The sequence below is a fragment of the Aspergillus viridinutans genome (genome assembly GCF_018404265.1).
Source record: "Aspergillus viridinutans IFM 47045 DNA, scaffold_5, whole genome shotgun sequence".
Classification (NCBI taxonomy): domain Eukaryota; kingdom Fungi; phylum Ascomycota; class Eurotiomycetes; order Eurotiales; family Aspergillaceae; genus Aspergillus; species Aspergillus viridinutans.
In genome coordinates, this window is record NW_025091221.1 from 2,007,451 (window position 1) to 2,034,661 (window position 27,211).

Below are 27,211 nucleotides of genomic sequence, written 5' to 3' on the forward strand. Positions count from 1 at the left end.
GAAAAGAATGTCGTCGGTTTTTGGAAGCCAGCCCCCACGCTTCAGTCCTCCTCAATCGGCACAACCGTACAGGTCATTATTCGGAGGCCCGAGTAGCCAAGATGTGGCGGATCTGGAACCGTACCCCGAGACACAACGGGACGCACATCTCCTGGATCAGCATGATTCAGACGTTGACATGGAAGAGGTTCCATTGACTGAAAACGATCACTCGGATGATGAGACATATGTCGAAAGTGTGGACGACGCTTCTGTGTCCGACGATGAGGCCAGCAATGATGGTGATTCGTACAAATTATCGAAGAAGAAGGCCGCAACAGTGCCTCCGCCTAGCAAGCAGCACCCTGATAGTCCGCCTTCATCGCCCTCATACAGGCCTAATAGGTTCCGTGGGCCTGAATCTACATGGAGAACGCTTACGTTTGAAGACCGGCAGAATGCACAGGCACTAGAGGAACTCAGAGCCAGAGATCTTGCCGCTCATCTCTACAATGCTTTTGCCTTACGGGTTAGGGCACGTGAGATTGCACAGCTAGCGTTAGAAAGTGATAAGCAGCTCGACGAAACGGAAGCTTTTGTCCCTTCGAAACGTTGGACAGCGTGGCCAGTACCGGCAACGGAGGTCCCTCGTGCAGGAGAGCATCTTCGAAGACAAATTGATGATGAATGGACATTGAGAATGCCGCCGGATCCTCGGCCCAGCGCGGAGCTGGAAGAGTCAATCATAGCAATCATGCTCAAGACTGCCAAGGATCGGTTCCAGGCGAGAGACTGGACGACTAAAGGCGTCGGTCCAAACCCAAAGCGGAGGGCACAGTCTATGTCCAGAACGAACGACGAAACCACCGATATGGAGAGTGAATGGGAAAGTGACGTCGACTCTACGGATGCCATCGAACTTCGTCTGGTAGTCCAAGCCGATGATGACAAATCTCGACGACAGCTACGACCTCTTACGCGCAACATACTTACCCGATTCGATCAGCTATTGATGAGTCTGCACCATGCTCGCAAAGGTGGAGTGGCGGGAGACGATAGCTCGGCCAGTGAATGGCAGAGCGACACGGAGAGTGTCGCTTCGAACGCATCTCATTCCAGGAAAAGGCGCAAGGGCGAGAAGGGAGAAAGGAGTCAATCAAGAGGGCGCAAACGAACTCGCAGATCCTCTGTGCGGGCTACATCCACGACAGGCCGATCTCGCAGCGTGCTTGCGTCGAGCGCACGCACTGCCTCTCGTTCACGTGGAAGGTCCTTGGATAGTGATCGCAGGCGATCAGCCAGTCGCATTCGTCGTGGACTTCGCGACTGGAGCGAAGTGTTAGGTATTGCTTCCATGATAGGCTTGCCGCATGCTGCGGTTATGCGAACCGCTCGCAGATGTGCGGCTCTTTTCGGCGAGGATATGGAATTCCAGACCTTCAGGGAGGGTCAGCTACAGCATTCGAAGGAGGGATATGTCAACAAATGGGAGTATGTCGAGGACGAGTCCGATGAGTCAGAACCAGAGCCACAAATTGAGCCCTCCCCTCCTAGTCGAGCCCAATCTCAAAAATCGCGCTCCCGTGCAGCGTCTACAATTGGCTCGACTTCTCGTCCTGGGAGTCCAACCTCGGAGGCAGCCGGTAGCACACCACGACTCAAAGGCAAAGGGCAGCATCGCAAACAGGACATACTGTGTCCTGTCAAGTCATGTCCTCGACATATCGATGGTTTCACTCGGACATGGAACCTCAACTTGCACATGAAGCGAATGCATGCCGGATACCAGTCCAGAAGCGCCAGTGTCAAGTCTTCAACTGCCAGGTCCCGTGCTCCGTCAGTGAGCGGTTAGCAAACATATTGCTGAAGTTAATGACATTCTTAAGCCCCAATTCGAACACTAGATAGTCACTGGATTCAGGTGCTAATGGATCAGCCCTGTTCATCAGCTGAATAGTCCCTTTAGGCGACTCAATTGATAAGGTAAACTATTCGGTCACATTTTGTAATTTACCGCAGTACGTCGGTGTCCTTGAGCTGTACCATTGGTTAGGGCTACCGGAGCTGTTCGAATCATCGAAGGTTACTGGACAGAAGTGCCGAGCTGCGGTCCGCAATCCTGGCCGTGTTTTATCAATACGGTGATGTATTTGATATCGAAATTTGGGGTTGTTGAACAGGACTCTGATCCTCAACAGAGCAGCTATTTCTCTATTACTGTAATTGGCGAATACTCAATGTGCACAGTCTCATAGTCATCAAGTAAATCAAGTCCAGCATGGGAATATCAGGGAGTGGGGTTATAAATGAGTGCTGTTCTAGAATGACGTCGACCCACGTGATGCTCCCTGGTAATGAATGCTTGACGGCGTCGGAGCTACGATTAGCATTTATTTTACATACTCGTCGCTGGATCCATATTTTTTCTGTATTCTAGAAAGTATAAAGATAACTTAATTCCCTTCTGCAGTAGATAAAGCATTTCTAAGGTCTTTTCATTTCCGCAACATTCCAGGACTCCATCGGCGGAAGAGCTTCACGACTTTCCCCGCATACTGAGATAGGGAGGAGAATCATATCGATTATCCTTTTTGTCGTCCCGAGATTCCTGTGCGACTGAAGGCCACTTAGTCCCTTTGAGGGCTCATCATTCTATCACCATGGAGAAGATTATTCGTCCGGTTTCGCGGCAATTGTTGAGATCGCGAGCTCGGTATCCCTTCGCCGTTCCTACGCTTCATGCCAAAAGATTATACTCAAAAAGCCATGTTGTACCTCCGGTAAGGCCGCTCTTTGATTGAGGCTTGCATTTTTATGGGAATGAGCTCACAACTGCTGCTTTAGCTGAAAGACCAGTCTCTCTTTATTGAGAGGGCCTATGTCAACGGAGAATGGGTAGACGCAGAGTCAGGAAAGACATTCGAAGTGCATGGTGAGGCTTGTGCTCTCCTGGCGTCAGAATGAAACTTATCCCATATCCAACTTAGATCCCGCCTCTGGAAGACTTATCGGCACATGTCCCGAATTCGACGTCCTCGACACAGAAAAGGCCATCGAGGCTGCCTCAGCTGCCTTTCCCAAGTTCCGCGCAACCCTAGCACGCGAGCGTGCCCGCATGTTGCGACGATGGTACCAATTGATGATGGACAATGCAGAAGACCTAGCAACATTGATCACATGGGAGAACGGGAAGCCCTTAGCTGACGCCAAGGGCGAGGTGAACTACGCAGCCAGCTTCTTCGAATGGTTCAGCGAGGAAGCACCCCGGATCTACGGCGACACGATCCCAGCATCAGTTCCCGGTAACCGAGTCATGACGTTGAAGCAGCCCGTTGGTGTGTGCGGCTTGATCACTCCGTGGAATTTCCCGGCTGCTATGATCACAAGAAAGATCGGACCGGCTCTGGCCGCTGGTTGCACGGTTGTATGCAAGACTCCTGGCGAAACACCCTTCACTGCGAATGCCCTCGCGGAGCTGGCTCATCGCGCCGGTATTCCCAAGGGCGTGGTCAACATCGTGACTTCACTGAAAAACACGCCGGAGGTGGGAGAGGTGATCACCACCCATCCTGAAGTTCGCAAGGTTTCGTTCACCGGTTCGACCAATGTCGGTAGACTGCTCATGAAGCAGGCTTCGTCAACTATCAAGAAGGTGTCTTGGGAGCTCGGCGGAAACGCACCATTCATTGTGTTCGATGATGTCGAGGACCTCGATGCCGCGGTCACCGGAGCGATTGCCTCCAAGTTCCGTAGCTCAGGTCAGACCTGCGTCTGCGCTAACCGGATCTACGTCCAGAGAGGCGTGTACGATGAATTCGTCGAACGCTTCGCCGCAAAGGTCAAGGACTTCAAGCTGGGCACCGGCTTTGAGGATGGTGTCACTCACGGCCCGCTTATCCACGAGCGTGCCACCGAGAAAGTCGACCAGCACGTCAAGGACGCTCAAGCCAAGGGAGCCAAGCTTGTCGCGGGAGGCCAGAGAGTCCCCGAGCTGGGTCCTAACTTCTACGAGCTGACTGTTCTCGCGGAGATGAGCAAGGATATGTTGATTGCCTCCGAGGAGACATTCGGCCCCGTGGCTGGAATTTTCCCCTTTGAGACCGAGAAAGAGGTTGTTGAGCTGGCCAATCGCGCAGAGGTCGGACTCGCCGGTTACTTCTTCAGTGGTAACGTCAAGCGTATTTTCCGGGTTGCGGAGGCGCTGGAGGTCGGCATGGTGGGGGTCAACACAGGAATTATTAGCGATGTTGCCTCTCCGTAAGTGTTCCTATCAGGCCGAATGCTATTGCGTGGTGCTAACTTTGCCTAGATTCGGTGGTGTTAAGCAGAGTGGCTTCGGCCGTGAGGGCAGCAAGTACGGAATCGACGAGTTCCTTACGATTAAGAGCGTGACCTTTGGTGGTATGGGCGAGCCATTGCAGTCATAGTGGCTAAATGATACGGAATACTTGGACAACAAAATGCGAATCTGTAATTTCAAGTCACAATAATGACAATATATGCCATTAATCAAACGTTTTAATCACACTTCGTCTCATCACGGTAATTATCCCTGGTCGCCGTACTGTAATCCCACCAGAAGTTCAAATGCTGTGGATCGGACTCTGGGAGCTCGCACTCCGAGGCATAATCCGGTAACCCTTGTCTGAGAATGGAGGCATACTCCTCCAAGGGACAGGAATAGCCTGGACCAGACTGGCAGGCACGGAACGGCACCACGGCTTCGTTCAAGACTAGTCGGACGTATATTCCTGCAGGCGAGATTGCCGTGGCGTTGCAACTCAGTCGCTCCATGGTGAGATGGCCTCCCATTGGCACCAGCTCACTACTCGACCATGAATGGCCGAAGGCGACACGGTCAATGGGGAGATCTTCGGGTGGGTTGAGGATACCCAGTGCGTCGATGATGGGGGTGATATCGGTATCATGCGCACTGCAAGGATGTCAGTTACAATTGGGGAGGCAGATGGTAGGGAGGTCCACGTACAAGTTAAAGAAGAGGGTGCCGGACGAAGGTCTCTGCTCGAGAAGAGCGATACTAGCATTGACGTACACGGAGCCGAGTGGACGCATCTTCTTGTTTCCGGGTCTAGGAGTAATGGAACAGTCAACGCTGCTCGTGTACCAGCTGAAAGTGTGAGATCGGCTTACCCGGCGCAATAGTAAAAGTGTAGATCCCAGATATACCCCAGGCTGACCCATCATCCATGGTGAACACCCCCGTCCAATCCGAATGTCCACGGACGCTGGGTTCATAGGATGCCATTGCTTGTGAGGTTAGCAAAAGGCAAACAAGCCAGCAGATGCTAAAGGCGCGACCTACCCATCAACCAGAATATATCCGTCGACGTCAAGTTCAGTCTGGGATACTGGGCATTGAGCCGCTGCGCCGCACCCTCAAGCTGGGGCAATGACTGCGGCCATGCATCGCATATGCGCTGCGCAGGGTGGTCGCGAGCATGACATGTACGCGATAGGGCATTCGCGCCCTGAACGAGCCGATTCGGAGATGATATTGATAGCCGCTTTCGTCTTATACTCGTCAGCACCGAAGAACCCCTCCCCGAACATTCGAGCCGTGTCCACGACACGGCCGGTGTCACTAGCGAACAGAGGCACAATCGTCTCTTCGTCCCAGAGGTGGCCGTATCGATTGCGCGCGTCCATGCCGTGCTTATAGGCGTCCTGAAGACCGTTGTACGGTCCAGTGGTGGTTTCCTTGTCATAGTAGCAAATGGAAGGGACGAAGTAAGTCCAATTCTTGACAAAGTTCAGATCACCATCGGCGTGAGGCTCGTCCAGAACAGCCTTCTTGACCTTTCGCAGGGCCTTTTCTATCTTTTGTCCTTCGCTTGCGAGAGGGTATCGCTCCCCGTGGCGTTTGATCATGACCACCTGGTCAACTGAACAGCCTGCCGGAGGGTCGCGATTGATCCCGTAGTTGGTGCGGTCCACATACGGTCCCAATGCGCCATTGTGTTTGAGGATGTTATTTCCATCAAGCGTTTGCTGCGAGAATAGCAGTGTTGCGGTGCTCGCTGGGATTAAGACCAGGAATTGCGCGTAACAGCGAACCATGATGTGTGGAGGTTGTCCAAACTAGCTTTTTACGCAGCGGCTGCTAGATAGTTCACACGCGGTAAGAGGTCGTAGACATTGGTGAGAAGAAGTTCGCGAGTCGTAGACCAAACATACCTGAGGGCAGGGGTTCATCCCGCATTCCTGAGGCACAGGAGCGACAATGTCCCGGGCCCAATTTTGCAACATCAAGAGGAATGCTTGCTCATGCTATGTCAAGAAAGCCGCTGATTCATACCTGTGCGCATGCTATTGCTCGTTCATCCACAATGGCTGTAGCCTGCGATAGAATGACAGCGCGATTTTGGTGGTAGCGGTGGGATCTCGTAACAACTGAAGTGGCACAATATCTGAAATCGGACGCCCTTTTATGAGGTATGAGGTCGTTGGAGGCCACTGAGCTCGAGATGCAGAATTTTGGACAAGTGACTGGTTTGAGAAGGGGTTGGTTGAACGACTGCATGGACCCAAGAACCAACCAGATGAAGAGGAGAATGGTCTTCTGAAAAGAAGTGACATAGTGACATAGTGAGACAGTCGTCTAATGTACAAAATAACACGAGCGCCGAGCCAATAACCGTGATAAAGTTGACCATGCATATCCCGAGTATCACAACGAAACCATATGTTCAATGAAGCATGTCTGTGCCGAATCCAACCAAGCACCGTACCGTGATACAGTCGATAAGGCTTCCTCCATGGCTCAAACAGTAGATGAAGATCGTTTCCCCATTTCCTCTGCTCTATGTTGCTCGCAATCATTTTCCTTGACGTTGCTTGTGCTTAGGATTCTTCGAACTGCATTTATGTGGTCAGACGTGTCGAATGCAAAGGGCGCCGCCGATACTCACCAGATAATGTAAACCCGGTTCTTCCTGCGAACAGGCTATTGACAACCAGCCGTTAGTATGATGTGGACCATGCAGGCAGCATATTTCATACCTTGCAACCATCGCATAACCGCTTAACGGACGATCTCGTCTTCATGCCCCGAACCTGCTCGAGTTGTCGCACCGTGGATCTCACAACACCAACATTGCTATCTTGCTGCTTTGTAGACCGCAGGCTCCGAAGGCTGTTGCCGACCGATACTCTTGATAGTTGCGATAGTGACCGCGAGAGGAACTGGTGAGAGAATGGCTGACTCGGGAGAAGCTGGCGGAGGGCCCGGGTCGAAGAACCCAAGATGGAGCGAATGGACAGCATAGTGAAGAAGAGCGAAAAGGACCGATAGCCTTTACCGCGACAATTCGTTCTTGATCGGCCGTCCAGAGGTGAAAAGGGTCAGATGGTCAGCTTCATGCTCCCAAGGTCATCAAATCCGCGGAGCAAATGTTCGCCGGAGTTTCTATATCGCCGAGATCCGGGTCCGTCTCCGTCCACCAATCCATAGGTAGATTAAGATACTACATGCAGTCAAAGGACTCAAGGTTCATGGACGATTTACTTCGTTTGTTAGTTACTACTATGGCAGGCCTTTGTACCAGATACGGCTACGGGATTCCTTCGACTGTGGTGAAATGTACTACATGAAGTCAGGACATCAAGTTCCGCTTCAACCCTGCCTGGAACGACACAAGCCCGGGTCGGTGCTTGACCAGAATTGAAGCGCGGCTCATTGACGATGCTCTGTTTCGCTGGTGAAAGGGAAGTTTGAGGAGAGAAAGGAAACTGGAGGGTTGCGGAACCCTTCACCATTAATACAGCCGAGAATACAAAGAGGCGGCGCTTATCGAGTTTGTGGCTGTGGACCTGCATCTCAATGATGGAGAGCAATGCCCCTCACTCTACTGCCAGAGTATATATCGCTAGTCTTCATGATTCTGATGACATAGTTTGCTCCTGTGTTGCATGTCCAACGTCAATATGTCGTTGTTTGACCTCCCCTTGGAAATCTTCCAAGGGATTCTCGATTTTATCGTTATCCGACAGAGACACCAATCGATCCAACTTCGTCTGGTAAATCGTTAGTCTGCATCGCCCCCTAATGATCGTTACGTGGCTGGAATGCTGAACCTCTAGGGGTGTTTGACCATGAAATCATGCTTGCATACGCCAGGAACAGAATCCTGAAGGGAGATAGGCTATTCTGGATGCAAAGTCATAGCCAACGGGAAAGTTTTATGGTGCCCTACTTTCTTCATCAGGGACGAGATGACGATGACTCCTCAGGTACAGATATCATATCCCTGATGAACCACTGGGTAGACCGTCTTGCGCGGGACTCAACCAAGGGTAGTGAGAGAGACAAGCTGCGCTATCAACTCATGGAGCGACTTTTATCACACACAAAGCTCGAGCTTTGCCGCGTCGCTCTAGCGGCCGATGGTGGCGCCATTGATTTTGACCCGTCGTATGAATTTTTGTTTGCAGCAACCTATAATGGGGACCTTGAACTTGTCGATCAACTATCGCAGGATACGCGCCGCATCCGCGAGGATGCCCAGTCGGGGGTGTTCGAGGATCGACTTATCGACGCAGCGGTCAAGTCCCTCGATCCGAAGATCGTGGAGATGCTTCTTCGGCGTGGCGCCAGGATGCACGGAGAGGGGTCAGATGATAAAAGCTGGCACTCCCCAGTGGTACTAGCCGTTAAACACTGGAGTCCGAAGATACTCCAACTCCTCCTGCAGCCCGAGTTCGGTCTCAGGACCTCTGGCGTGGCGTATCAGCGCGCAATTGTCGAGGCGATGAGCGTGAATCGGGCAGAAGCTCTGGCGACGCTACTGGACCATTACACCGCACCGCTATCTGAATCGTGCTATCTTTTGACGGAGGGCCTTCGGGAGGCTTGCCGGTCGGGCCGCATTGACTTTGTCCGTCTCCTCCTTGACAACGGAGCCGACGTCAATGAGACGCTCAACTACACTAAGAACCTTCAGCAACCACGACCTCTGGCGTATGCCGGCTGGAAAGGCCAGGCGGGAGTAATGCGTCTCCTACTGGCCAGGGGCGCAAGCATCGGTGAGCACGCCAACAGATCAATCGATGTTCCTCCCGGTCCCCAGGCAATGCGCGCAGTAGCATGGGGCGGCCACTACGACGCGATGGAGGTCCTCATTGACGCTGGCCTCCGGCTAGGTATCCGTGACTGGACTGGTGTGATGTTTATCCTGAGTTGCCAGCCAAACGCGGCGAAGCTCGCGAGAACGATCCTTGATGACGGCCATCTCCGTCTGAGTCTGCCAGTTCCCGACGAGGACGACAGCTCCGTACTGGCAGACCTCGTGTGTCTGGCGTGCCGGCATGGCAATTTCGAATATCTCAAGGCATTATTTGACCACGGCGTGCCACTGAACGACGACGACATTTACAACCGAAGGGGATATCCACCTCCCATTGTGATGGCCAAGTGCTGGCGCCAAGACACTCTTGTGGAGGCCTTGAAAAAGCTTGGAGCACATGAGGTAGATCCGTTGCAAAGCATTCTTGGGAATCGCTTCAAGCAAGGGGAGTTTCCTTGCGATCCCCCTCCTCCTCCTCCATGCCATTGGTCTTTTTCTCCTGCGGTCAATTGAGTGCTGCTGCTGTATGGAAGTGGTGTGGCTCGTAACTGGATTATATGCGATGTGAGAAAGCTTCGTTTGGGGTAGTATACCCGGTTCTGTAGCATATTCTGTCTGATGCTATAGGAGCTACTTCCAGCTTGATATGATGTCCAGCAAAAGCAGTGGCAGCCGCTTGCCCTCTTTTAATGTACAATATTATCTTCACGCTTCTTGCTGCTAGTTGAAGCCTTACAAATGTAGTATGGCCTATGTCCCAGATTCTAGCCCTGCCCTCTCCTGATTATTTCACTTTAGCTTTACAGACTTTCCAAGGTGTTCCCTCACAGTTTGGATCCATCGTAATAACGCACTTGAATTGATTCTCGCAAAAAAGCTCGTGAAGATAGCAACCCCTCGAAAATCACATACATACAAGTGCTCTCTTCGCTCTCTTGCCTCTCTTCTCTTACCAAAGAGTACCTATAGTCTCGGTACTTCTAAGCATCAGAGTATATAGGAACAAAGAAACCAGACGTGGAAGACAAACTGCAGTGCGCCGTCACTTCCATTCCTTCTCCACTTATAACCTAAGACTCAATCACGTCCAAGACTCCAAGCAATAGCAGGCAAACCGCCCTCATCCTCCAGTGAGATTTCTGCCTTCTGAGGCACCAGCCTGTTCAGCTCCGACGGGCCGTTATGATCGGCCAGCATGTAGTACTTGGACTTGCCACTACTCGAGGCAGCGAGGGCCTCGAACGGCTCCCCATCCGAAGCTCTGACGGTGAATCTGATCTTGTTGCCGCCAACTCCCTGCTGCGCTTTCCCAACGATTGCCCTAGCCTCGGGGTTGGTCACGTCCGTGACGACGAAGACCTTGAGATCGCTCAGTTTGACATCGACGCCGTAGTCGGCCTTGCCCTCCGCAACGGCCTTCTTCCACGACTGGAAGATCCACTCCGACATGGGCAGTCTGTCCTTGGGCTTTAAACCATTTTGGTAGAGGTTGTTGTTGTCACGGAACAGCCGGTTGGCGAGAATAGCCCGGTGCTTCACCGAGACATAGACTTCGGCCACGGTGGGGAGGTTCGGTTCTGGGTTGGTGGCGCCCCAGACTTCGTACCGAGTCCAGGAGGAATCTTTGTCAAAGATGCTGCTGCCCATGCTAATCCCCATATTCTCCTTTATCCAGAGGGAGAGCTTGCTGCCGAGAATAGGCGTTGTCTTCTTGGTGGCCTTCACCGAGTACTCCCCCTCGGCTTGGGCAAAGTTATGGTCATCAGTTTTGGGATGCTGGTTGTTCTCGCGGAGATTGTTGATGAGGATTCGACCCTTCTCGGCGTAATTGACATTGGAGATAGTATAGCCTTGGTCGCAGGTGCCAGTTCTCTTGCAAGGCTGCTGTACAGGGGATTCGGGTTTCGGCTTGGGAACAGGAACAGGCACAGGGTCGATCTGAGGGGTGCGTCCAGGAGGTTTGCCAACGGGGGCCTCCGGGATAACTGGCTTGGGGATTACAGGCTTGGGAATTGGAATACCAGGGAGCTCGAGTCTGGGAAGAAGCGAGCCCACGGATAATTCCTGCCGAGGGACTGGGAGACTCGGTCAGTCGCTTCCTACTTGCACAACATACAGTGAACGTACTTGCTCTGGCGGATGCCTCGAATGGAATGCCCACAGAGGCTGCCAGGAGAAGCGTATGCTTCAGGTTCAGACGCATATTGAACGCGTTCGTGTGAGGTAAAAAGATGCAAGAAGTAAGAGTTGGAAAGAATGATTTCGTTGTCGCTTGCTTCTCAGGAAGTGCTCTGCAATGAAGAAGAGTATCACAGAGATAGCAATGCCCTTTTTATATGTTGTCCAATTGAGCCCTTCTGTCGACATCTGGTCTCTTGTCAATATCGCTGTATACCCAACAATTGGCATCGCTGGTCTCGCGGTTTTCCAACAAAGCACTGCCACATGACTGTTGGTCGACATGAAACACCTTCATATTCGAACGTTGCCAATGATGCGAAATGCGAACTGTTGGATCCTTGACAAGGCATATTTCTTTCCTGGTATTGTCAAGACGGCGTAGTTGCTTTGCATGTTCCCGGCGCGCCTACGAGGCTGTAGGACGGAGTTGGTGCCGCTTGTCTCTTGAGAACTCGAGTCCGCATTGTGTACGGGCGGCGCCTTCACTTCAGTCTTGGTGATCTAACAAGATGGAAACCTGGAGCTTAATAGGATCAGCTGCTCAAAATAGACCCTTGGCAGTTTCACGATAACGATCAGTGGTATGTAGTGAGGCAGTAGATTGTCTTACTATTGACCGCAGCAGAGAGTTGGATATGGAACGAGAAAGCCTTACCAAGAGACATACTCAACGACGAAGATAGTGATAGGCAATGCGGATCGTCTCATGCACTGCATTGGATTTCCGCGTCAAGAAAAGAGGTAGGCGAGGGTATATAAGGAACTACTGCGACTCGCCCATTTGTACCATCTCAAATCACTATCTCTTTGACTTCATTCAATCTTTAGAAGTGCCACGATCTCAGTCTATAACCACTCATCATGAACGCCATCATCAACACCGGTGTCCTCATCGGGACATTCTGGCAGCTCGGCGAGATGCTCAAGGGCCATGCTGATCCCGACAAGCAAATCACCGTCTCCCTGGTCACCGGAATGACACCGAACGCTGGGGGAAGCGTCCCTCATGTTGCTGTCTGGGACCGAGAGGGTAACCGCGTGGGACAGTACAAGGGTGACGCCAACGGACACATCGATGATGCCGCGACCAAGACCATCACCATCTCCCCAAACCAGAATGGCGGCCACATGGCACGCCCCGAGTACCTCCTCATCGTCATGCAGGAGACCGATGCAATTTGCCTGTCCGGGGTCATCGCCATGGGCAATTCCGCCCAGTGGACCTGGACCGGGGATTTGGGATACACCTGCGGCGCGCAGTGGTACCCCAGCAAGGAATCCCTGGGCACATCCAACATCCCCGTCAAGTGCGTCTGGATGGATAAAGATCATACAAATGGCATCATTGCCAAGGGACTGAGTCTGCACATGCCCGACTTCTCCGGCGACGAGGGACTCGTCAATCGGTACAAGGAGGACCAGCGCCGGCTGTGCCAGAACACCGCGCGGATGACCTTCCAGCCTGAACCAGTCCTCCCTGACTCGCTCGTTAAATTCTTCAGGCCCCCACTCGAGTACAATGCCCAGGGGGGTCCCGAGAGACCCAACCAGGGTATCGACCGCAAAACACGGGCGTATCCCGACGGAACCAACATGCACATTCACCATACCCGGCGGAGCGTCCGGCTGCACCCCAGAGATATGCTCAGCAGCAATAGTACGGCTGTCAATGTCCAGGGAGTGAAGAACAACATGCCGAATCTGCTAATTGTAAGCAGTATCGACGGACACAGCGCCAAGGAGGTCTGCCAGGACCCAAACTCGCTGGGCCCAGACTTTGTGCATACTGGGGAGAAGGTGTTTTGCGACATGGACACGGCGCGGACGTGGCCTGTGTGTGATGGCAGCATTACCGAAGGTTGTTTCGACTTGGAAACGAAGTCTATGAAGAATTTTGCGCCAGGGAGCCCTGCTGCGCGTAGTGTGGGTGGGCGCCATAATGTTCCAGCGAAGAGCTACCAGAACTTCGAGGAGTGGAAGTGATTACCGGTGTTCGCTTTCTTATATCTTGATGTACTTCCCATGTTCATCGTGCTGCTTTAACGTTGCGATTATGATAGATTTGTTTCCCAGTCCTCTAGATTTGGAAAAAGGTAGACATATTAAGGCCAATGCAGCGGCCTTTGTCATTCACACTGTAGGTACTGTCTGGACAGGGGCAGAAGGCGACTACTATATGCATCAAGGGTGCTATACGTTGTTCCATCGGCCTTCAAGGCTGCTGCTCCAATTTTCTATTAAAGCCTATGGATATTTGTTATACATTATCGGAGGAAGAGGCTGTCATTATACGACCTTTCCATACAAAGGATTTAAAGGGTCTGTCTGATTACCCAATACAACCTGAGAGATCTCAAATGGACACACAGATTACGAACATATGACATGTATTCAATCAAGTACTATAAACAAGATATACAATCAAATAATCCCCGAAAGAAAAGCAGAGATAATGACCAGAATCCTCAAGGCAGACATGCTTGGTGCAGTAAATCCAGAGGCCAACGAGTCGCTGGTTTTACTGCCGCTGACCTGGCCTATCAAGTCACTGGTGTCCTCTGGCTTCACAGCCACGTATTGGATGTCTGGTCGAGACAAATTCGACTCTGGATAGAAGACAGTGACGATCGGCGTCGCACCCAGCACCATATTCTTCAGATTACTCGATCCATTGGTGTTGGCGAAACCGTTCGAATCCACGAGGGTCAGGGTATAGTCACCGCCGGACGACGAATGGCAGTTTCCACTGCTGCTTGCGTTGGAAGTATTCCGGCGATTCATGAAGGCTATCAAGTAAATCAGTTTACGCCATGTGACGAGGTGATGAAACCAATGCTGCTTACCTTGGAAGTGCAACTCCGCTAGGTTATAGTTCTGGCATGAGGTTGGCCTATCGCCGGTTGTTGTCTCTACCAATTTCTTACACACATTCGATAGATTATCATCATTCTGGGGCATCAGTTCTTGCGCAGTATTGTTCACTAGGGCCGTCAGATCTCGAACGCAATCGTCGGAGAGTTCCTGAGTACGTCGACCGTCCGGGTTGGCGTCAGAGTAGAGAGGCTCGGAGGCACCATGGTAGAAGATACTGCAGGCGCGAAAGGAGGCATTTTGAATAGAGCCAGCATCTGAGCCAAGGCCAAAATAGAAGTCACGTTCGATCTGGATGAAATTGTTCCGTCCCGTGTCCTCCGAGCTGTTCTGGATATGGACGCCCAGCGTCCAAGAAAGTTGGGTGGAGCCATTGTTGACCAAGGGTGAAGTGAAGAATGTCGTTCCAGCTGCCGAAGAGCTGTTATCTGCTGCTATGCAGTGCGATAGTGCACGGCTTTCGAGAGCAGGGTTCTTGCCATTCAGATTGGCTGCACCTGGAGAGATCAAGAGGGAGGAAAATAACAGAAAAGAGAGACTGGTAGCCATTGACGACTGCATTGCTAGGAGGGTTTATCCATATACAACTCAGCTGCTAGTTTATTGAGAGTACTAATGTCTGAGACCACACTCAAAGCAATTGGCGCCTCTTATAGTGTTAAGTTACATTGATGACTGGGGCAGTGCACCAAGGCAGACTCGACAAGTGACGATCATCTACTTTCATTGTTAGCTTGTTGGTTTCCCAACTGCTAACAAGAAGCATTAATCTATATTGAGGTCGATTGCCTGTGGTATATGCTTTGCCGAAAGTGATCGACATGCACGGCCAGATGGGTAAGGATATAACACTAATGCGGTCCATGTTCTATTTATGAGAGTGTAAGCCGCATTAATTAAGGCTAGGCAGAATTACCCCATTCTCCTACTACGCTTCGTGGTATGCAGAAAAACAGTTCAGTTATTGATTTATCCTATGATTTCTCCTATTCCAGCCATAGGGCAGGCTTCTAGGGTTCCCGTTCCTCAGTCGCGGAGGCAACCCGAGACAGTAAACAACCGATTACCTGCCTGGCACCAATTTCAGGAACTGCTCCCACCACGTCTCCAAAGATGTATTACCAGTACTATGATCCTCCGCCACCGGAGCCTTTGAAGTCAGGCGTGTTCACCTACGACAAAGACGGCATCAAAGCGGGAGGTTTTACCAGAGCCCCTTTTGAGGAGTTGAGGCTGCTCTTCCGCAAAAATGCGTCTAGTGCTCGTGTCAGATCTGCGACCAAGCCGTGGGTCACAGCGCAGTTACATCTTTACGGAATCCCTTTTCAGGCAACGGCTAGTGCAGCTCAATTAAAGGGTGCCCTAGAGACTGCGGTGAAGAACAGGCAGGTGAGGAAAGCGTGTTTGACTACCATGACGTGCAACTGATCGCCCAAGTGCTTAAATCCGACACCAGCAGTGATGGCCATCGAAAGGTCCTTGGCTGAACAGTACCGCAACCTGGAAAGAGCTCGTGAGGAGCGCATCAGCCGTGCACAAGCGGCTAAATTTGCAACGCTGGAGTCTCCTTCCCTCGAGGCTCGCTTGGATCCTCACCTGTTCCTTGCCAAGTATTTCCTCGGGCCGAGCGGGGCCCCAGATAAAGAGAAGCAAAGAGAGGCGTTGATACTTGAAGATGTTGATGGATCGGATTTCTCAAAGGCTGTGCAGACAGTACCCGGTCTCGTCGCGCGTATCACCAGGCGACTGACTGTAGTTGGATGGGAAGATACCTTCGCGCGCGGACTCGACGCTGCCTTTGCAACTTGTTCTGCGCCTGGTGCTCCGTTGCACATCCCCACAACCGAGGCTAATTTCGACCTTGATCGTTTCATGGCAAAATATTTCCTTGACGGCTTGAATGGTAAGCCCGATCCGAAGAAGACCACCGAACCAATCGAGCTCTACTCATTCTTTAGGCATCTGCCACGCCTCATAAGTGTTGTAGAGTCCATATCAGGGCTACACCTTATACAGGTTAGAGGTGCATGGGACTGTAAGCACACGATAGTTGGCTGGGACATCGCCAAAGTCATGGCTATCAAGAAAGGACATGAAGATGAAAGGGAACGAGAAAAGGCTGAAAAAGAAGCCAAAGAGCGCGCAGAAAGGCAAAAATGCTGGCACAAAGCATTACAGCCTCATCGGGATTATATGAAAAGGTATCGCCCTCCCGCCGGTCCGCTGACGCTGGACGATCTCGTGGGATCGTATTCCATTCTCTGTGAAGCAATAGATGATCACCTGGGTAATTATCATTGCGACTTGACGCTCGAGATCCAGAAGCCAGCAAGCGCAAATGGAGTAGTGGCCGCCTTCAATCTTGGTCTCGTTGAAGGAACCATGCTGCTAGCATTGTCCGATGATGCACTGCACCGTCTCCGTGAAGAGCAGCCTCCTGAGTTGGCCTATTACGAAGAGGAAGAGGAAGATGAATCCGATGGCTTTGAGTCGAACTCCAAAAAGCGCAAAGCAAGCGGGTCATCAGGAGGACAAGCCATCAGACGCCGGCTGGGTGAGCCCCCCAAACCGAATCGCGTGTACCTCCAGTGGGGGGGCCGAGTTGTCGAAGCAGAAATTGAGGTCGATGAGGGCAACGAACACACCGGATATCTCGACTTTGACGCTTCAAAGGCAACGGCTCGTGGAGAATGGGTCTATCCGGCGATGTGGGGTAAAGAAAGAAAGCTTGCCTTCTCGATTTATAAACGTGGAGATCAGCCTCGAGAAACTCCCAGCAATTGGAATTACTGGACCCAGAAGTGGTATGACATAGAATGCAGGGATCGCTGGGGCTGATGGTGACTTGTATAAACATCAGGACAGAAGGGAGTGGCATCGAACAGACAGCCTGAAAGTGACCGGATTTTCAAGCTGACGAGATGTGAAACTGATGGATACAGCCGATCTGCTGCTTCTATGATATCATTCTGCCTTGTAATCTCAAGCAGATGAGAATTGAAATCCATTGCTATATGCAAGCCAATTCATTAAAGCAGGCTTCAGCCTCTAATCTATCTGATGCTTCGATCCGAACGCCGACGAAAATAAAGTACTCTTTTCATCCCGAGAGAAAAAAACAGCAACCCGAACCTGTCAAGTATTCCCTCTAGCAGAAACGCAAAATAACGAAGAATGTCGATGCACATGTTAACAACGGAGGAATGTCTGGTAAGTGGGAGAGTCGGTGTGCTCGCTGAACGGATAGCCGAGGTCTTTGAGGAAGGCCTCCAGATCCTTCTTCTCGTCATTCGGGCACTGAATGCCTGCCAGTACCTTTCCGACATCGCCACCATAGTTGCGGTAGTGGAACAGGGAGATGTTCTGGTTGGGCCGGAGCGTGGTGAGGAACTTGGCCAAAGCTCCCGGACGCTCTGGAAATTCGAACATGAAAAGACGTTCATCCTCGACGTCGCAGCGTCCTCCAACCAGGAAACGCACGTGTCGCTTGGCAAGCTCGTCGTCGCTCAAATCCTTCGCGGGCATGCCGGCCTTTTCGAGCTGATTCATAATCTTCGCCAAGTCTTCGCGACCCGTCAGTGCAGACAAGGAGATACCCATCAGGACATCGGCGGACTCGGCACGAGCATAACGGTAACTGAAGGCGGTCACGGCCTGAGGAAGGATCACCTCGACGAGATTTGCGAAAGCACCAGGCTTCTCCGGGATGTTGACGCTTAGCAGCGCCTCCTTCCGCTCTCCCAAAGCAGCACGCTCAGCAACAAAACGCAAGCGGTCGAAATCCATGTTTGCGCCAGATGTGATGGCAACCAGCTCCCGGTTGGTGTCGGGGCTAGGGTTCTGGGCGATGTACTTCTTGAGACCTGCGAGTGCCAGGGCACCTGCGGGCTCGATGATAGATCTGGTATCCTCAAAGGCATCCTTGATGGCGGCACACGTCTCGTCGGTCGAAACCAAGATGACCTCGTCGACCACCTCACGGGCGAGACGATATGTTTCCTCGCCAACAGTCTTCACAGCCGCACCGTCCGCAAACAGTCCAACCTCCCTAAGGAAGACTCGAGATCCCTCACCCAACGACCGCGCCATGGCATCGGCATCGTAGGCCTCGACTCCGATAACCTTCACATGCGGCGCGATGCGCTTCAGATAAACCCCGGTACCGGCAACCAGCCCACCTCCGCCAACAGCGCAGAAAACAGCCTCGAGTTTCTCCAAGTTTGCTTGGCGCAGAATTTCCATTCCAATGGTACCCTGTCCCGCAATCACGTACGGATCATCGAAGGGAGGAATGCTGGTCAGACCGTGCTGCTTCTCCAGTCGATGAGCTTCCTCCTTGGCAGCGTCGAAGTCGTTTCCGTGAAGGATGACACTGCCGCCGAGACGGGCGACATTCAAATGCTTGATGGCAGGGGTGCCCGAGGGCATGACGATGGTCGCGGGGATCTTGAGCTTGCGAGCGGAGAATGCAACGCCTTGTGCGTGGTTACCTATAGACCCGTCAGCTCTCCTCGAGGTGAGTCAACAAGGTGAGAAGCTCTGACCTGCGGAGCATGCAATAACACCCTTCCACCGCTGCTCGGGGGTCAAATGCGCCATCTTGTTGTAAGCTCCACGGAGCTTGAAGCTGAATACAGGGAGCATGTCCTCCCGCTTGAGAAGCACACGACATTCCAGACGATTGCTAAGGTTGATGGCATGATGAAGCGGTGTCTCCTGAATAACATCGTAGACCCGTGACGTCAGGATAAGGCGGAGGTACTGCGTCGTTAGGATGGTGGTTAATGATTTCCGGGAACAAATCCATTGACTTAGGATCTTACATCTGGGTAGCCATTGGGAAGCAGAAATGCATCTGGGATACCCCAGTCACGGGATAAGCCCAGCGCGGTGTTTTGATCCTTCTCCGAGGGGGGAGTGGGAGCGGCGGTGTACTCGGTCAAAGCGAGGTTGCTCAGCTTTGCAGTGACCGGAGTTGTTGATCCGTTCGTGGCAGGTTGATCGGGCATAATGAGGCCTGTCTCTGAAACTGAAGACACTAATTGCGATTTAGAGTCAGAAGAACGCAATCCAAGGAGTCAGCGGCGATATCGAAATTTCGCCCGTAGTGGCACAATCACGCCTTCGACAAACATTTAATCCTTGCCGCGGGGCCACCCTTTCTGGAATGCCGTGATCGGAGCGGAACTGGTTGACTCATCAGCCCTCACCTTGAGCCCTAATTTCCCTGCAGGTAAAGGTATCTTCTGCGACATCTTGTTGAATAATTTCCTTATCACAAACTGAGACATGTTAAGTATCAGTTTGGTATACTCATCTCTGAGCATAAAATTGTGGAAGTCCTTCTGGATAGCTTGAGCTAGTCTGTCCTGGTTCATCTGCGATAACCAGTACCAACCCATATGTGGCATACCTCCCAGATGATGCGAACTACTAATGAGTCTGATAGTCGGAAAGCTTGGCTAATTATAAACTGCTGACGTTCAAGTGACTTCTCTTCAATGGACGTCGGTCGTGCATTAAATATAAGCATAAATTCAGTTTGTTTTCTGCGAGGCCGTGTATCATCCCTAGTTCCTATGTCAGAAAGTAGATAGTCTCCAGTCACGAGAGCAGGTCTAGCATTATCCTCAACCACAATGATAGATCAAGTAGTTACCGACTATACGCAGGACTTGCCCATCTTGATTCCCCTTTCCACGGTGTACCTCTGGTGCAAACAGCTTCAAAATCGCTGTCAGTGAACAATGTAGAAAAACAAGACAAGACTACGGTAACGTACGATACAGGTACTGAATTTTACCGCAAAGATCTCCGGATTCTCCCAACGTCATGTTGTCTCCGGAAATTCGATAGATTGAGGCAACATCTGCCTTCCTTAATTTGGAAAGAGAGCGTGGTTAGAGAAAGGCAATCTGCTTGAATCATACAATCACTCCATTTCTATTTGACCCTTGCAAGGCCTGTACCCATTGCAGTGCTCTTCTCCATTTTCAGTTGGACTTTGGAGTAGTGGCGTGTCAATCACCCGAGAATAAATTCCGTGCAGCTCGATAACTTTTTGCGAACCTAACAACATACCCCGTGATAACCCATCCAACGACAAGATGCTCAACGAACCCCTTCCTTCCTCCATGGAGGATAACCCGTACGTACCGGATCATCTTCGTCGCTAGCTGTCGAGACGCGGAGGAACAGGATTGCTAACCAATCATAAACCACCAGCCAATTCAAGGAGGAAACCTCTCTCCAGAAATTCCGCAGACGGCTCAAGGAGGAACCCTTGATCCCGCTAGGTGAGTCGAACTGAGATACGCATCCTCCAGAAGCCCCGGTCTAATGCGCACTTTTTCGTTCAGGATGTGCCGCCACATGCTATGCCCTCTACCGCGCGTACAGGTCGATGAAGGCCGGTGACTCGGTCGAAATGAACAAAATGTTCCGCGCTCGTATCTACGCACAATTCTTTACACTTGTCGCTGTTGTTGCCGGAGGCATGTACTTCAAAACAGAGCGACAGCAACGAAGGGAGTTCGAGAAGATGGTGGAGCAGCGGAAGGCACAGGAGAAGCGGGATGCTTGGCTGCGTGAACTTGAAATCCGAGACAAGGAAGACAGGGACTGGAGGGAGCGTCATGCCGCCATTGAGGCTGCTGCTAAGGAAGCGGGCAAGAGGCCAGCGCCGAAAAAGATTCCAGAGCAGGATGCTGCTCGGTCAGCTATTGAGCCTGCCGATGAGAAGTCGATTGGGGTACTAGCTGCTGTGCGAGATTTATGGATGCAGCGAAAGTGAACTTTCGACATTACGAAAGTGCGGCAAAGATGTCCATCGTTTACAATTGGTTCTTCATGATAACATGTACATATATACATTTCAGGGTCCTGTAAGAGTACGAGAAGCTCTCCTTCACCAGCCAAGCTTGAGCCAGATGCGTTTTAGCAGCCGCGACTCATGGGTCGACTCCGACAAGATCGATTCAACTCGCGATTTGTTCGTCGATATACCGTTTCATAGTTTCGAACTCGGCTTTTCCAGTCTACCAGATTGTTAATCAACAAGCTGAGAACTCAGGGGCAATGCCTCATACCGAGATGAGATATCGTATATGTTGCTTTTATACAACCAACCAACGAATTAGCTATGTGCTTCTGCGCCGTTTTGCTGATACTCACCAAGTCAGTTACGTTGCGATGCCGCTCAAATCCCGAACGAGCATAGCTGCGCAACTCATCCCGAGTCGATGATTTAGGGATCTCTTTATGGTCGAGATATCAATCAGCTTGCAAGTCTCCAAATGGCATGGCCACTCAGATCTAGAATTCCCAATGCGGGAGACCAACTGTTCAGCGCCCTGACTATCTCGCGCCATAGACCGAGGACACGCTGCCGTTGTATGAACTAACAGTCGCATCAATATAGCTTCAAAGATGCTTGATGTGGATAGAATTTACATACATGATCCAAGCTAATTGCTGGCTTCCTGAGTTTCGAAGGCTGGCTGCGGGAGACAGAGGCAAGCAGTCTCAAAGATGAACGCATCTTTTCATAAGCTGCCTAAGTGGAGATATGGAGGTTGGCAACATCGACCATTAAGACGCCCCAATCTGCTTCATCGACGGTACCCTGCTAGGTATACTCGAAAATATCCATGACATATTCAGATGATAGTAATCCAATGGCGGCGGAAGCAAGGCGGTGAAATAGATTTTCAAGTGCTGTACTGCCTTGTATCATACAGCTGCATACGGTATATCATACCTAAAGTACCTATGTATACCTACCTACCTAGTGGAGTGGTTTTGACTCTATTCTGCGTCCCTATCGCAGGGCACACAGATCAGTGATAATAATATCGTCAATGAGAATCACATGAAGGCAACGCTGAATAGAGTTGATGGGACACCTAACTCTGTTACCTCCATTAAGCCCGTTAACACCGAACCACCCATGGGCAGGTTGTACAGACCACCCCCTCACTGATCTGACTCCTATTACTTGGCTTCATTTATGAACTTGGCACCTTTGTCGAGATAGGCAAGTTCGTATTCATCGACTAATCGACCCAAAATGCCGTCTATTTCATCCGTCGAAGCGGTCTTGTCTGCTGCCGAGAAGGATAGCTCCAAGCTTCTTGGCCTGGCATTCGGCGAGCAACGCATCACGACGCCTGGCCAATACCTTCCTAGAAGTGGTTAGTAGGCTGAAGAAAACAATAGTTCAATTACTGATGCATGGACTCTGCATCTAGATGCACAGAAAGAGCCCCAGATTGCCTTCAACGTATCATCTGGCACCTATATTGTCATCAGTCTGGACCTCGATGCTCCATTTCCATCACTCGGCTTCTTAGGACCCATCCTACACTGGATTCATCCGGGATTTAAGCCATCGACGAATACCACCGTCACGGGCGAGACCATCCTGACAACATCAGCTCCTTTTGTTGCGAACTATATCGGCCCTGCGCCTCCGCCGGGCAGCTCGCCGCACCGGTATGTTTTCTTGCTGTACGAGCAACCAGACGGCTTCGATGTCGAGAAGTATGCTCCAAAGAATGGAAAGCCTGTTGGTAACTGGCAGAGGATAAGGTATGATCTGGATGCGTTCGCGAAGGAAGTGAACCTGGGACCAGTTTTGGCGGCGAACTATTTCTGCAGCAACTGAGATTGGATCATTTTGTTTGATGCGGAACTGAGATAATTATAATATTTATTGCCCTAGTAGTTCCCAGGCTGTCAGTCATATCAAACTTACAGAGTACATAAACTGTAGAAATGGTCTGAACTTCCCGGATCTCATTGGTCGAGACTGGGAAGATCACGTGCCTTGTTCCTGGCTTCCCCGAACTTTTTTTCGGGGCAGAAAAAAGATCGCGACGCTGAGAGTATCAGCAGCATCAGCACTCCCAGTTCCCCGTGGTGGTGGTTGACAATCATGCGGTGTCCTTCTCTTGCACGGTTACCTCACCGTGCTCTATCTGGTTTGACCAGATCGCCTGTGCGCCTTCAATCTCAGAACTTTTTGTATCAACGATGCGCGTCAACGGCCGCTCTCCGTTCACCCATTGCCGGCCCGGCTTATCAGTCGGTTTTCAACAGACACAATTTGCAACGACGCAATGCCTCCGCTGCTACCGCTGCCGCCGTGTAAGTAGTTCGGCTCTTCTAGTGATAATTGGATCTTTCCGTGGAATTGCTAGATTTACGTTTTGTATGTTCAATCGCTAATCTCGTTCGTCTGCTCAGCCTCGAGGCCGCCGCTTCCAATCCCGACGGTCTGTCTCAGGAGGCGATTATTGACAACCTTGACCCTGCTGAAGCGATCAGACTGTCCAGGCTTCGGAACATTGGTATCGCTGTAAGTCATCTTCCGGGAATTTAGAGCATTCCCATGGAGACACAGCATCTGACTAGTACTTATAGGCACACATCGACAGCGGAAAAACTACCTGTACCGAACGAGTCCTGTTCTACACTGGTCGGATCGGGGCCATCCACGAAGTTCGCGGCCGTGACAATGTTGGTGCCAAGATGGACTCGATGGATCTTGAGCGTGAAAAGGGTATCACTATTCAGTCCGCAGCGACATTCTGTGACTGGGTAAAGAAGGGAGAGGATGGAAAAGAGGAAAAATACCACATCAACTTGATCGATACACCAGGTCACATCGATTTCACCATCGAAGTGGAGAGAGCACTGCGCGTTCTAGATGGTGCTGTCATGATCCTGTGTGCTGTGTCAGGTGTCCAGTCCCAGACTATCACGGTCGACCGCCAGATGCGCCGCTACAACGTCCCTCGAATTTCTTTCGTCAACAAAATGGACCGTATGGGTGCCAATCCTTTCAAGGCCGTTGAACAGATCAACACCAAGCTCAAGATCCCTGCTGCTGCCGTCCAAGTGCCAATTGGTGCTGAAGACGAGTTCGAGGGCGTGGTCGACCTGATTCGTATGAAGTCCATTTACAACGAAGGACCGAGCGGTGAGAATATCGTGATTAAGGATGAGATTCCTGAGAAGGTCAAGTCAGTTGTGGAGGAACGGAGAAGGATGCTCATTGAGACCGTTGCCGACGTCGACGACGAGATTGCTGAGCTCTTCCTGGAGGAGACTGAGCCTACGGAGCAGCAGCTCAAGGCCGCCATCCGGCGAGCGACCGTTGGCTTGAAGTTCACTCCCGTCTTCATGGGTTCTGCACTTGCCAACAAGTCTGTACAGCCCATGCTGGATGGTGTCATCGACTACCTCCCCAACCCATCCGAAGTCGAAAACCTCGCTCTTGACCGGAAGCGGGATGAGGCCTCCGTCAAGCTTGTCCCCTACAACTCCCAGCCATTTGTTGGTCTTGCTTTCAAGCTGGAAGAAAGCAATTTTGGGCAGTTGACCTACATCCGCGTGTACCAGGGTACCCTCCGCAAGGGTGCCAACGTCTTCAATGCTCGTAACAACAAGAAGGTCAAGGTTCCTCGCATTGTTCGCATGCACTCCAATGAGATGGAGGAGGTATCAGAGATCGGAGCCGGTGAGATCTGCGCCGTGTTCGGTGTGGATTGCGCCTCTGGCGACACTTTCACCGATGGACAGCTCGGTTACACCATGACCTCCATGTTCGTGCCCGAACCTGTCATCTCGCTTTCTATCAAGCCAAAGAACAACAAAGACTCTGCCAACTTCTCAAAAGCTATGGCTCGTTTCCAGAGAGAGGATCCCACCTTCCGTGTGTCCTACAATGCGGAGAGTGAGGAGACTCTGATTTCTGGCATGGGTGAATTGCATCTTGACATCTACATCGAACGCATGCGTCGCGAATACCGCGTCGATTGTGTGACTGGCCCGCCTCAGGTCGCGTACCGCGAGACCATCGGTAACCGAGTCGAGTTCGACCACTTGCTCAAGAAACAATCGGGAGGTCCTGGTGAATACGCCCGCGTCGTCGGCTGGATGGAGCCCACCGGCAAACTTGAGGACAACAAATTTGAGGAACAGATTGTTGGCGGAAGTATCTCCGAGAAGTTCCTTTTTGCTTGTGAGAAGGGTTTCAACCTTGCTTGCGAAAAGGGTCCGCTCGTTGGTCACAAGGTGCTTGGTACCAGGATGGTGATCAACGACGGTGCTACCCACATGACGGATTCGTCCGAAATGTCATTCAAGAACGCTACCCAGCAGGCCTTCCGCAAGGCCTTCATGGAAAGCAACCCTTCTGTCCTTGAGCCCATGATGAAGATCGTTGTCACCGCTCCCGGCGAGTTCCAAGGTGACGTTATCTCTCTCCTCAACAAGCGTAATGCCACTATCAATGACACCGAGACCGGTGTGGATGAGTTCACCGTGTATGCGGACTGCAGCTTGAACGGAATGTTCGGCTTCAGTACGCATCTGCGTGCTGCCACCCAGGGCAAGGGTGAATTTACCATGGAGTTCAGCCACTACGAGAAGGCTCAACCTCAATTACAGTATGTGCAATCTTTCCACTCCTGATTGCCAACGTACCGCTCTGAACAATCACTGACAACTTCTTACAGGAAGGAACTCATCCAGAAGTACCTGAAGGCTCAGGCCGACAGACACAAGAAATAAAAGCCATGGCCATCGTCTCTTGTCGGTTCGCAGTCATCTTGATTGCAGCCCTTGGCCGTTCCGTACATATCCGACTGAACAGTCTTTTACGAATTTTCTTCTGCTCAAGACGAAGCTCATACATACCCCTCGAGCATCTTGACATTTAACTACTACAGCGATCTACTTCTATCCACGTGTATTCTCATCTCATGTCCTATTCACCTTTGTGCCCAAAGCATTTGGAGCCGTGTATTACTTTGCGATATAGACAACCCTGTGGGTCTTGTGAGGGATTCTTTGGGATTCTTTGGCTTTTTGACAATATACCTTTTTATGGCAGCTGGGAAAAGTGAAATCTAAGACAATTGACATTTTCTCAACTAGCCCCGCGAAAATCTCAATATGCATTTTCCGCGAATATCGTCTCTCAAGCGATTTAGCGTGTAGGGCTCCAAAACATCCACTGGGTGGCCGGGCGGCGGGTAGAGGGGCAGTGCATTAGTCCGCTGAAAACCATATCCCTGCGGAGCGTAGACGTTCAATGAAAGCGTTGGAGACTTGAATTTGTATCAAGCACGTCTCGCTGTCGGGGGATCGACGAGCAGCCCACTCTCGGTATCGCTCTGCTGTGTCTTTCTGGGGTGTCCAATAGTGGGCGTTGAAGGACGAGTTGAAGTCACCACCGGCAGGGGTTGAGAGACTCGTCATGTCGATGCTCCCGTCATCGGGCCGATTAGCGTAGCGCTGGAGGATCTGGCTGGCCGTGGACGTCTTAAACCCAAGGTATTATAGCACAGCGGCGCTCTCTTCCTCAATCGGAATGTCCATATTGATGGTGCTTGGTCGGTTCAAACCGTTACTGAGGGGGACGAGGACGAGCTAGAGATGCTTGAGGTTGAACTCATGAGCGAATAACCAGGTGCTGTAATGCGCTGGAGGACGTCTCGCCCGGCAGAACACCAAGCTCTGGACTGTATATCATTTCCCAGATCATCCTTGTATCCTGGGCGTCCTGTTCTCTTTTTCCGGACAGGAACGCATGCTGGAGCAGTGGCCCTTGTAGGCAAGCAGATCCAAGGGGCGACAAACAGCAGATGGCTCGGCCCACATCAAAGTCCACGTCGTCCAGCGTCACCATGTACGCAGGTAGGTATTGGCGGCTGCCGTCGTTAGGTTGACTTCATCTATGCAGCGAACAGAGCAATGGCATTAGCTTTGTGGATGCGGCGCTTTAGCTGGTCGATAAGAGAAAGGATTTCCAACTGGGTTGCAGCAGAGATGCGGTAATCGTGTGAGTGATGGGTACGGTTCATGAGGGTGAGGAGCAGGGTGCGAAGCAGCATAGCTTGACCAACTGAGAGGCTGTATAAGCTGGGAGACGAAAACGAGAACATTGTTGTAGGTAACAGCTGCAGCGTAAAAAGGTCGGTTCCTACCTAGGCATCTATGGCTTTGTCCTAGAGGTAAACCTACCTTCCTAGGCTACCACAACTGGGGATCCATGGAAGAAGTGAATGAAAGAAGGGATATGAATAGGG

The 27,211-nt window shown here is 51.4% G+C and overlaps 15 protein-coding genes across 15 annotated transcripts; 8 read left to right on the forward strand and 7 right to left on the reverse strand.

Annotated features, from left to right (window-relative positions):
- Positions 1-7: 7 nt before the first annotated feature.
- Aspvir_007620 (uncharacterized protein) lies at positions 8-1,831 on the forward strand (the record flags this gene model as incomplete). Its single annotated transcript, XM_043270799.1, has 1 exon — positions 8-1,831. The coding sequence occupies one exon, from the start codon at positions 8-10 to the stop codon at positions 1,829-1,831; it is 1,824 nt and encodes a 607-aa protein (XP_043126734.1).
- Positions 1,832-2,639: 808 nt separating this feature from the next.
- On the forward strand, positions 2,640-4,406 carry Aspvir_007621 (NAD-dependent succinate-semialdehyde dehydrogenase; the record flags this gene model as incomplete). The annotated part of the gene is made up of 4 exons (XM_043270800.1): positions 2,640-2,759; positions 2,824-2,911; positions 2,967-4,236; positions 4,289-4,406. The coding sequence occupies 4 exons, from the start codon at positions 2,640-2,642 to the stop codon at positions 4,404-4,406; spliced, it is 1,596 nt and encodes a 531-aa protein (XP_043126735.1).
- A 91-nt stretch (positions 4,407-4,497) lies between these two features.
- Positions 4,498-5,245, reverse strand: Aspvir_007622 (histidine phosphatase family protein; the record flags this gene model as incomplete). Its single annotated transcript, XM_043270801.1, has 3 exons — positions 4,498-4,912; positions 4,967-5,107; positions 5,178-5,245. The coding sequence occupies 3 exons, from the start codon at positions 5,243-5,245 to the stop codon at positions 4,498-4,500; spliced, it is 624 nt and encodes a 207-aa protein (XP_043126736.1).
- A 131-nt stretch (positions 5,246-5,376) lies between these two features.
- On the reverse strand, positions 5,377-6,057 carry Aspvir_007623 (acid phosphatase pho5; the record flags this gene model as incomplete). Its single annotated transcript, XM_043270802.1, has 1 exon — positions 5,377-6,057. The coding sequence occupies one exon, from the start codon at positions 6,055-6,057 to the stop codon at positions 5,377-5,379; it is 681 nt and encodes a 226-aa protein (XP_043126737.1).
- A 758-nt stretch (positions 6,058-6,815) lies between these two features.
- Aspvir_007624 (50S ribosomal protein L36) lies at positions 6,816-7,263 on the reverse strand (the record flags this gene model as incomplete). The annotated part of the gene is made up of 3 exons (XM_043270803.1): positions 6,816-6,855; positions 6,909-6,943; positions 7,000-7,263. 3 exons carry the CDS (start codon positions 7,261-7,263, stop codon positions 6,816-6,818), a joined length of 339 nt encoding a protein of 112 aa, XP_043126738.1.
- Positions 7,264-7,923: 660 nt separating this feature from the next.
- On the forward strand, positions 7,924-9,575 carry Aspvir_007625 (ankyrin repeat domain-containing protein; the record flags this gene model as incomplete). The annotated part of the gene is made up of 2 exons (XM_043270804.1): positions 7,924-8,023; positions 8,080-9,575. 2 exons carry the CDS (start codon positions 7,924-7,926, stop codon positions 9,573-9,575), a joined length of 1,596 nt encoding a protein of 531 aa, XP_043126739.1.
- Positions 9,576-10,139: 564 nt separating this feature from the next.
- Positions 10,140-11,265, reverse strand: Aspvir_007626 (uncharacterized protein; the record flags this gene model as incomplete). The annotated part of the gene is made up of 2 exons (XM_043270805.1): positions 10,140-11,137; positions 11,190-11,265. The coding sequence occupies 2 exons, from the start codon at positions 11,263-11,265 to the stop codon at positions 10,140-10,142; spliced, it is 1,074 nt and encodes a 357-aa protein (XP_043126740.1).
- An 839-nt stretch (positions 11,266-12,104) lies between these two features.
- Positions 12,105-13,226, forward strand: Aspvir_007627 (uncharacterized protein; the record flags this gene model as incomplete). The annotated part of the gene is made up of 1 exon (XM_043270806.1): positions 12,105-13,226. The coding sequence occupies one exon, from the start codon at positions 12,105-12,107 to the stop codon at positions 13,224-13,226; it is 1,122 nt and encodes a 373-aa protein (XP_043126741.1).
- Positions 13,227-13,664: 438 nt separating this feature from the next.
- Positions 13,665-14,663, reverse strand: Aspvir_007628 (uncharacterized protein; the record flags this gene model as incomplete). Its single annotated transcript, XM_043270807.1, has 2 exons — positions 13,665-14,029; positions 14,087-14,663. The coding sequence occupies 2 exons, from the start codon at positions 14,661-14,663 to the stop codon at positions 13,665-13,667; spliced, it is 942 nt and encodes a 313-aa protein (XP_043126742.1).
- A 564-nt stretch (positions 14,664-15,227) lies between these two features.
- Positions 15,228-16,952, forward strand: Aspvir_007629 (uncharacterized protein; the record flags this gene model as incomplete). Its single annotated transcript, XM_043270808.1, has 2 exons — positions 15,228-15,503; positions 15,552-16,952. 2 exons carry the CDS (start codon positions 15,228-15,230, stop codon positions 16,950-16,952), a joined length of 1,677 nt encoding a protein of 558 aa, XP_043126743.1.
- Positions 16,953-17,303: 351 nt separating this feature from the next.
- Aspvir_007630 (threonine dehydratase, biosynthetic) lies at positions 17,304-19,123 on the reverse strand (the record flags this gene model as incomplete). Its single annotated transcript, XM_043270809.1, has 3 exons — positions 17,304-18,604; positions 18,659-18,875; positions 18,938-19,123. 3 exons carry the CDS (start codon positions 19,121-19,123, stop codon positions 17,304-17,306), a joined length of 1,704 nt encoding a protein of 567 aa, XP_043126744.1.
- Positions 19,124-20,221: 1,098 nt separating this feature from the next.
- Positions 20,222-20,907, forward strand: rcf1 (respiratory supercomplex assembly factor RCF1; the record flags this gene model as incomplete). Its single annotated transcript, XM_043270810.1, has 3 exons — positions 20,222-20,262; positions 20,340-20,410; positions 20,474-20,907. The coding sequence occupies 3 exons, from the start codon at positions 20,222-20,224 to the stop codon at positions 20,905-20,907; spliced, it is 546 nt and encodes a 181-aa protein (XP_043126745.1).
- A 1,275-nt stretch (positions 20,908-22,182) lies between these two features.
- Aspvir_007632 (YbhB/YbcL family Raf kinase inhibitor-like protein) lies at positions 22,183-22,779 on the forward strand (the record flags this gene model as incomplete). The annotated part of the gene is made up of 2 exons (XM_043270811.1): positions 22,183-22,306; positions 22,364-22,779. The coding sequence occupies 2 exons, from the start codon at positions 22,183-22,185 to the stop codon at positions 22,777-22,779; spliced, it is 540 nt and encodes a 179-aa protein (XP_043126746.1).
- Positions 22,780-23,049: 270 nt separating this feature from the next.
- On the forward strand, positions 23,050-25,691 carry Aspvir_007633 (elongation factor G; the record flags this gene model as incomplete). The annotated part of the gene is made up of 4 exons (XM_043270812.1): positions 23,050-23,261; positions 23,361-23,472; positions 23,538-25,567; positions 25,637-25,691. 4 exons carry the CDS (start codon positions 23,050-23,052, stop codon positions 25,689-25,691), a joined length of 2,409 nt encoding a protein of 802 aa, XP_043126747.1.
- Positions 25,692-26,171: 480 nt separating this feature from the next.
- On the reverse strand, positions 26,172-27,067 carry Aspvir_007634 (uncharacterized protein; the record flags this gene model as incomplete). The annotated part of the gene is made up of 3 exons (XM_043270813.1): positions 26,172-26,444; positions 26,590-26,833; positions 26,871-27,067. The coding sequence occupies 3 exons, from the start codon at positions 27,065-27,067 to the stop codon at positions 26,172-26,174; spliced, it is 714 nt and encodes a 237-aa protein (XP_043126748.1).
- Between the last annotated feature and the right edge of the window lie 144 nt (positions 27,068-27,211).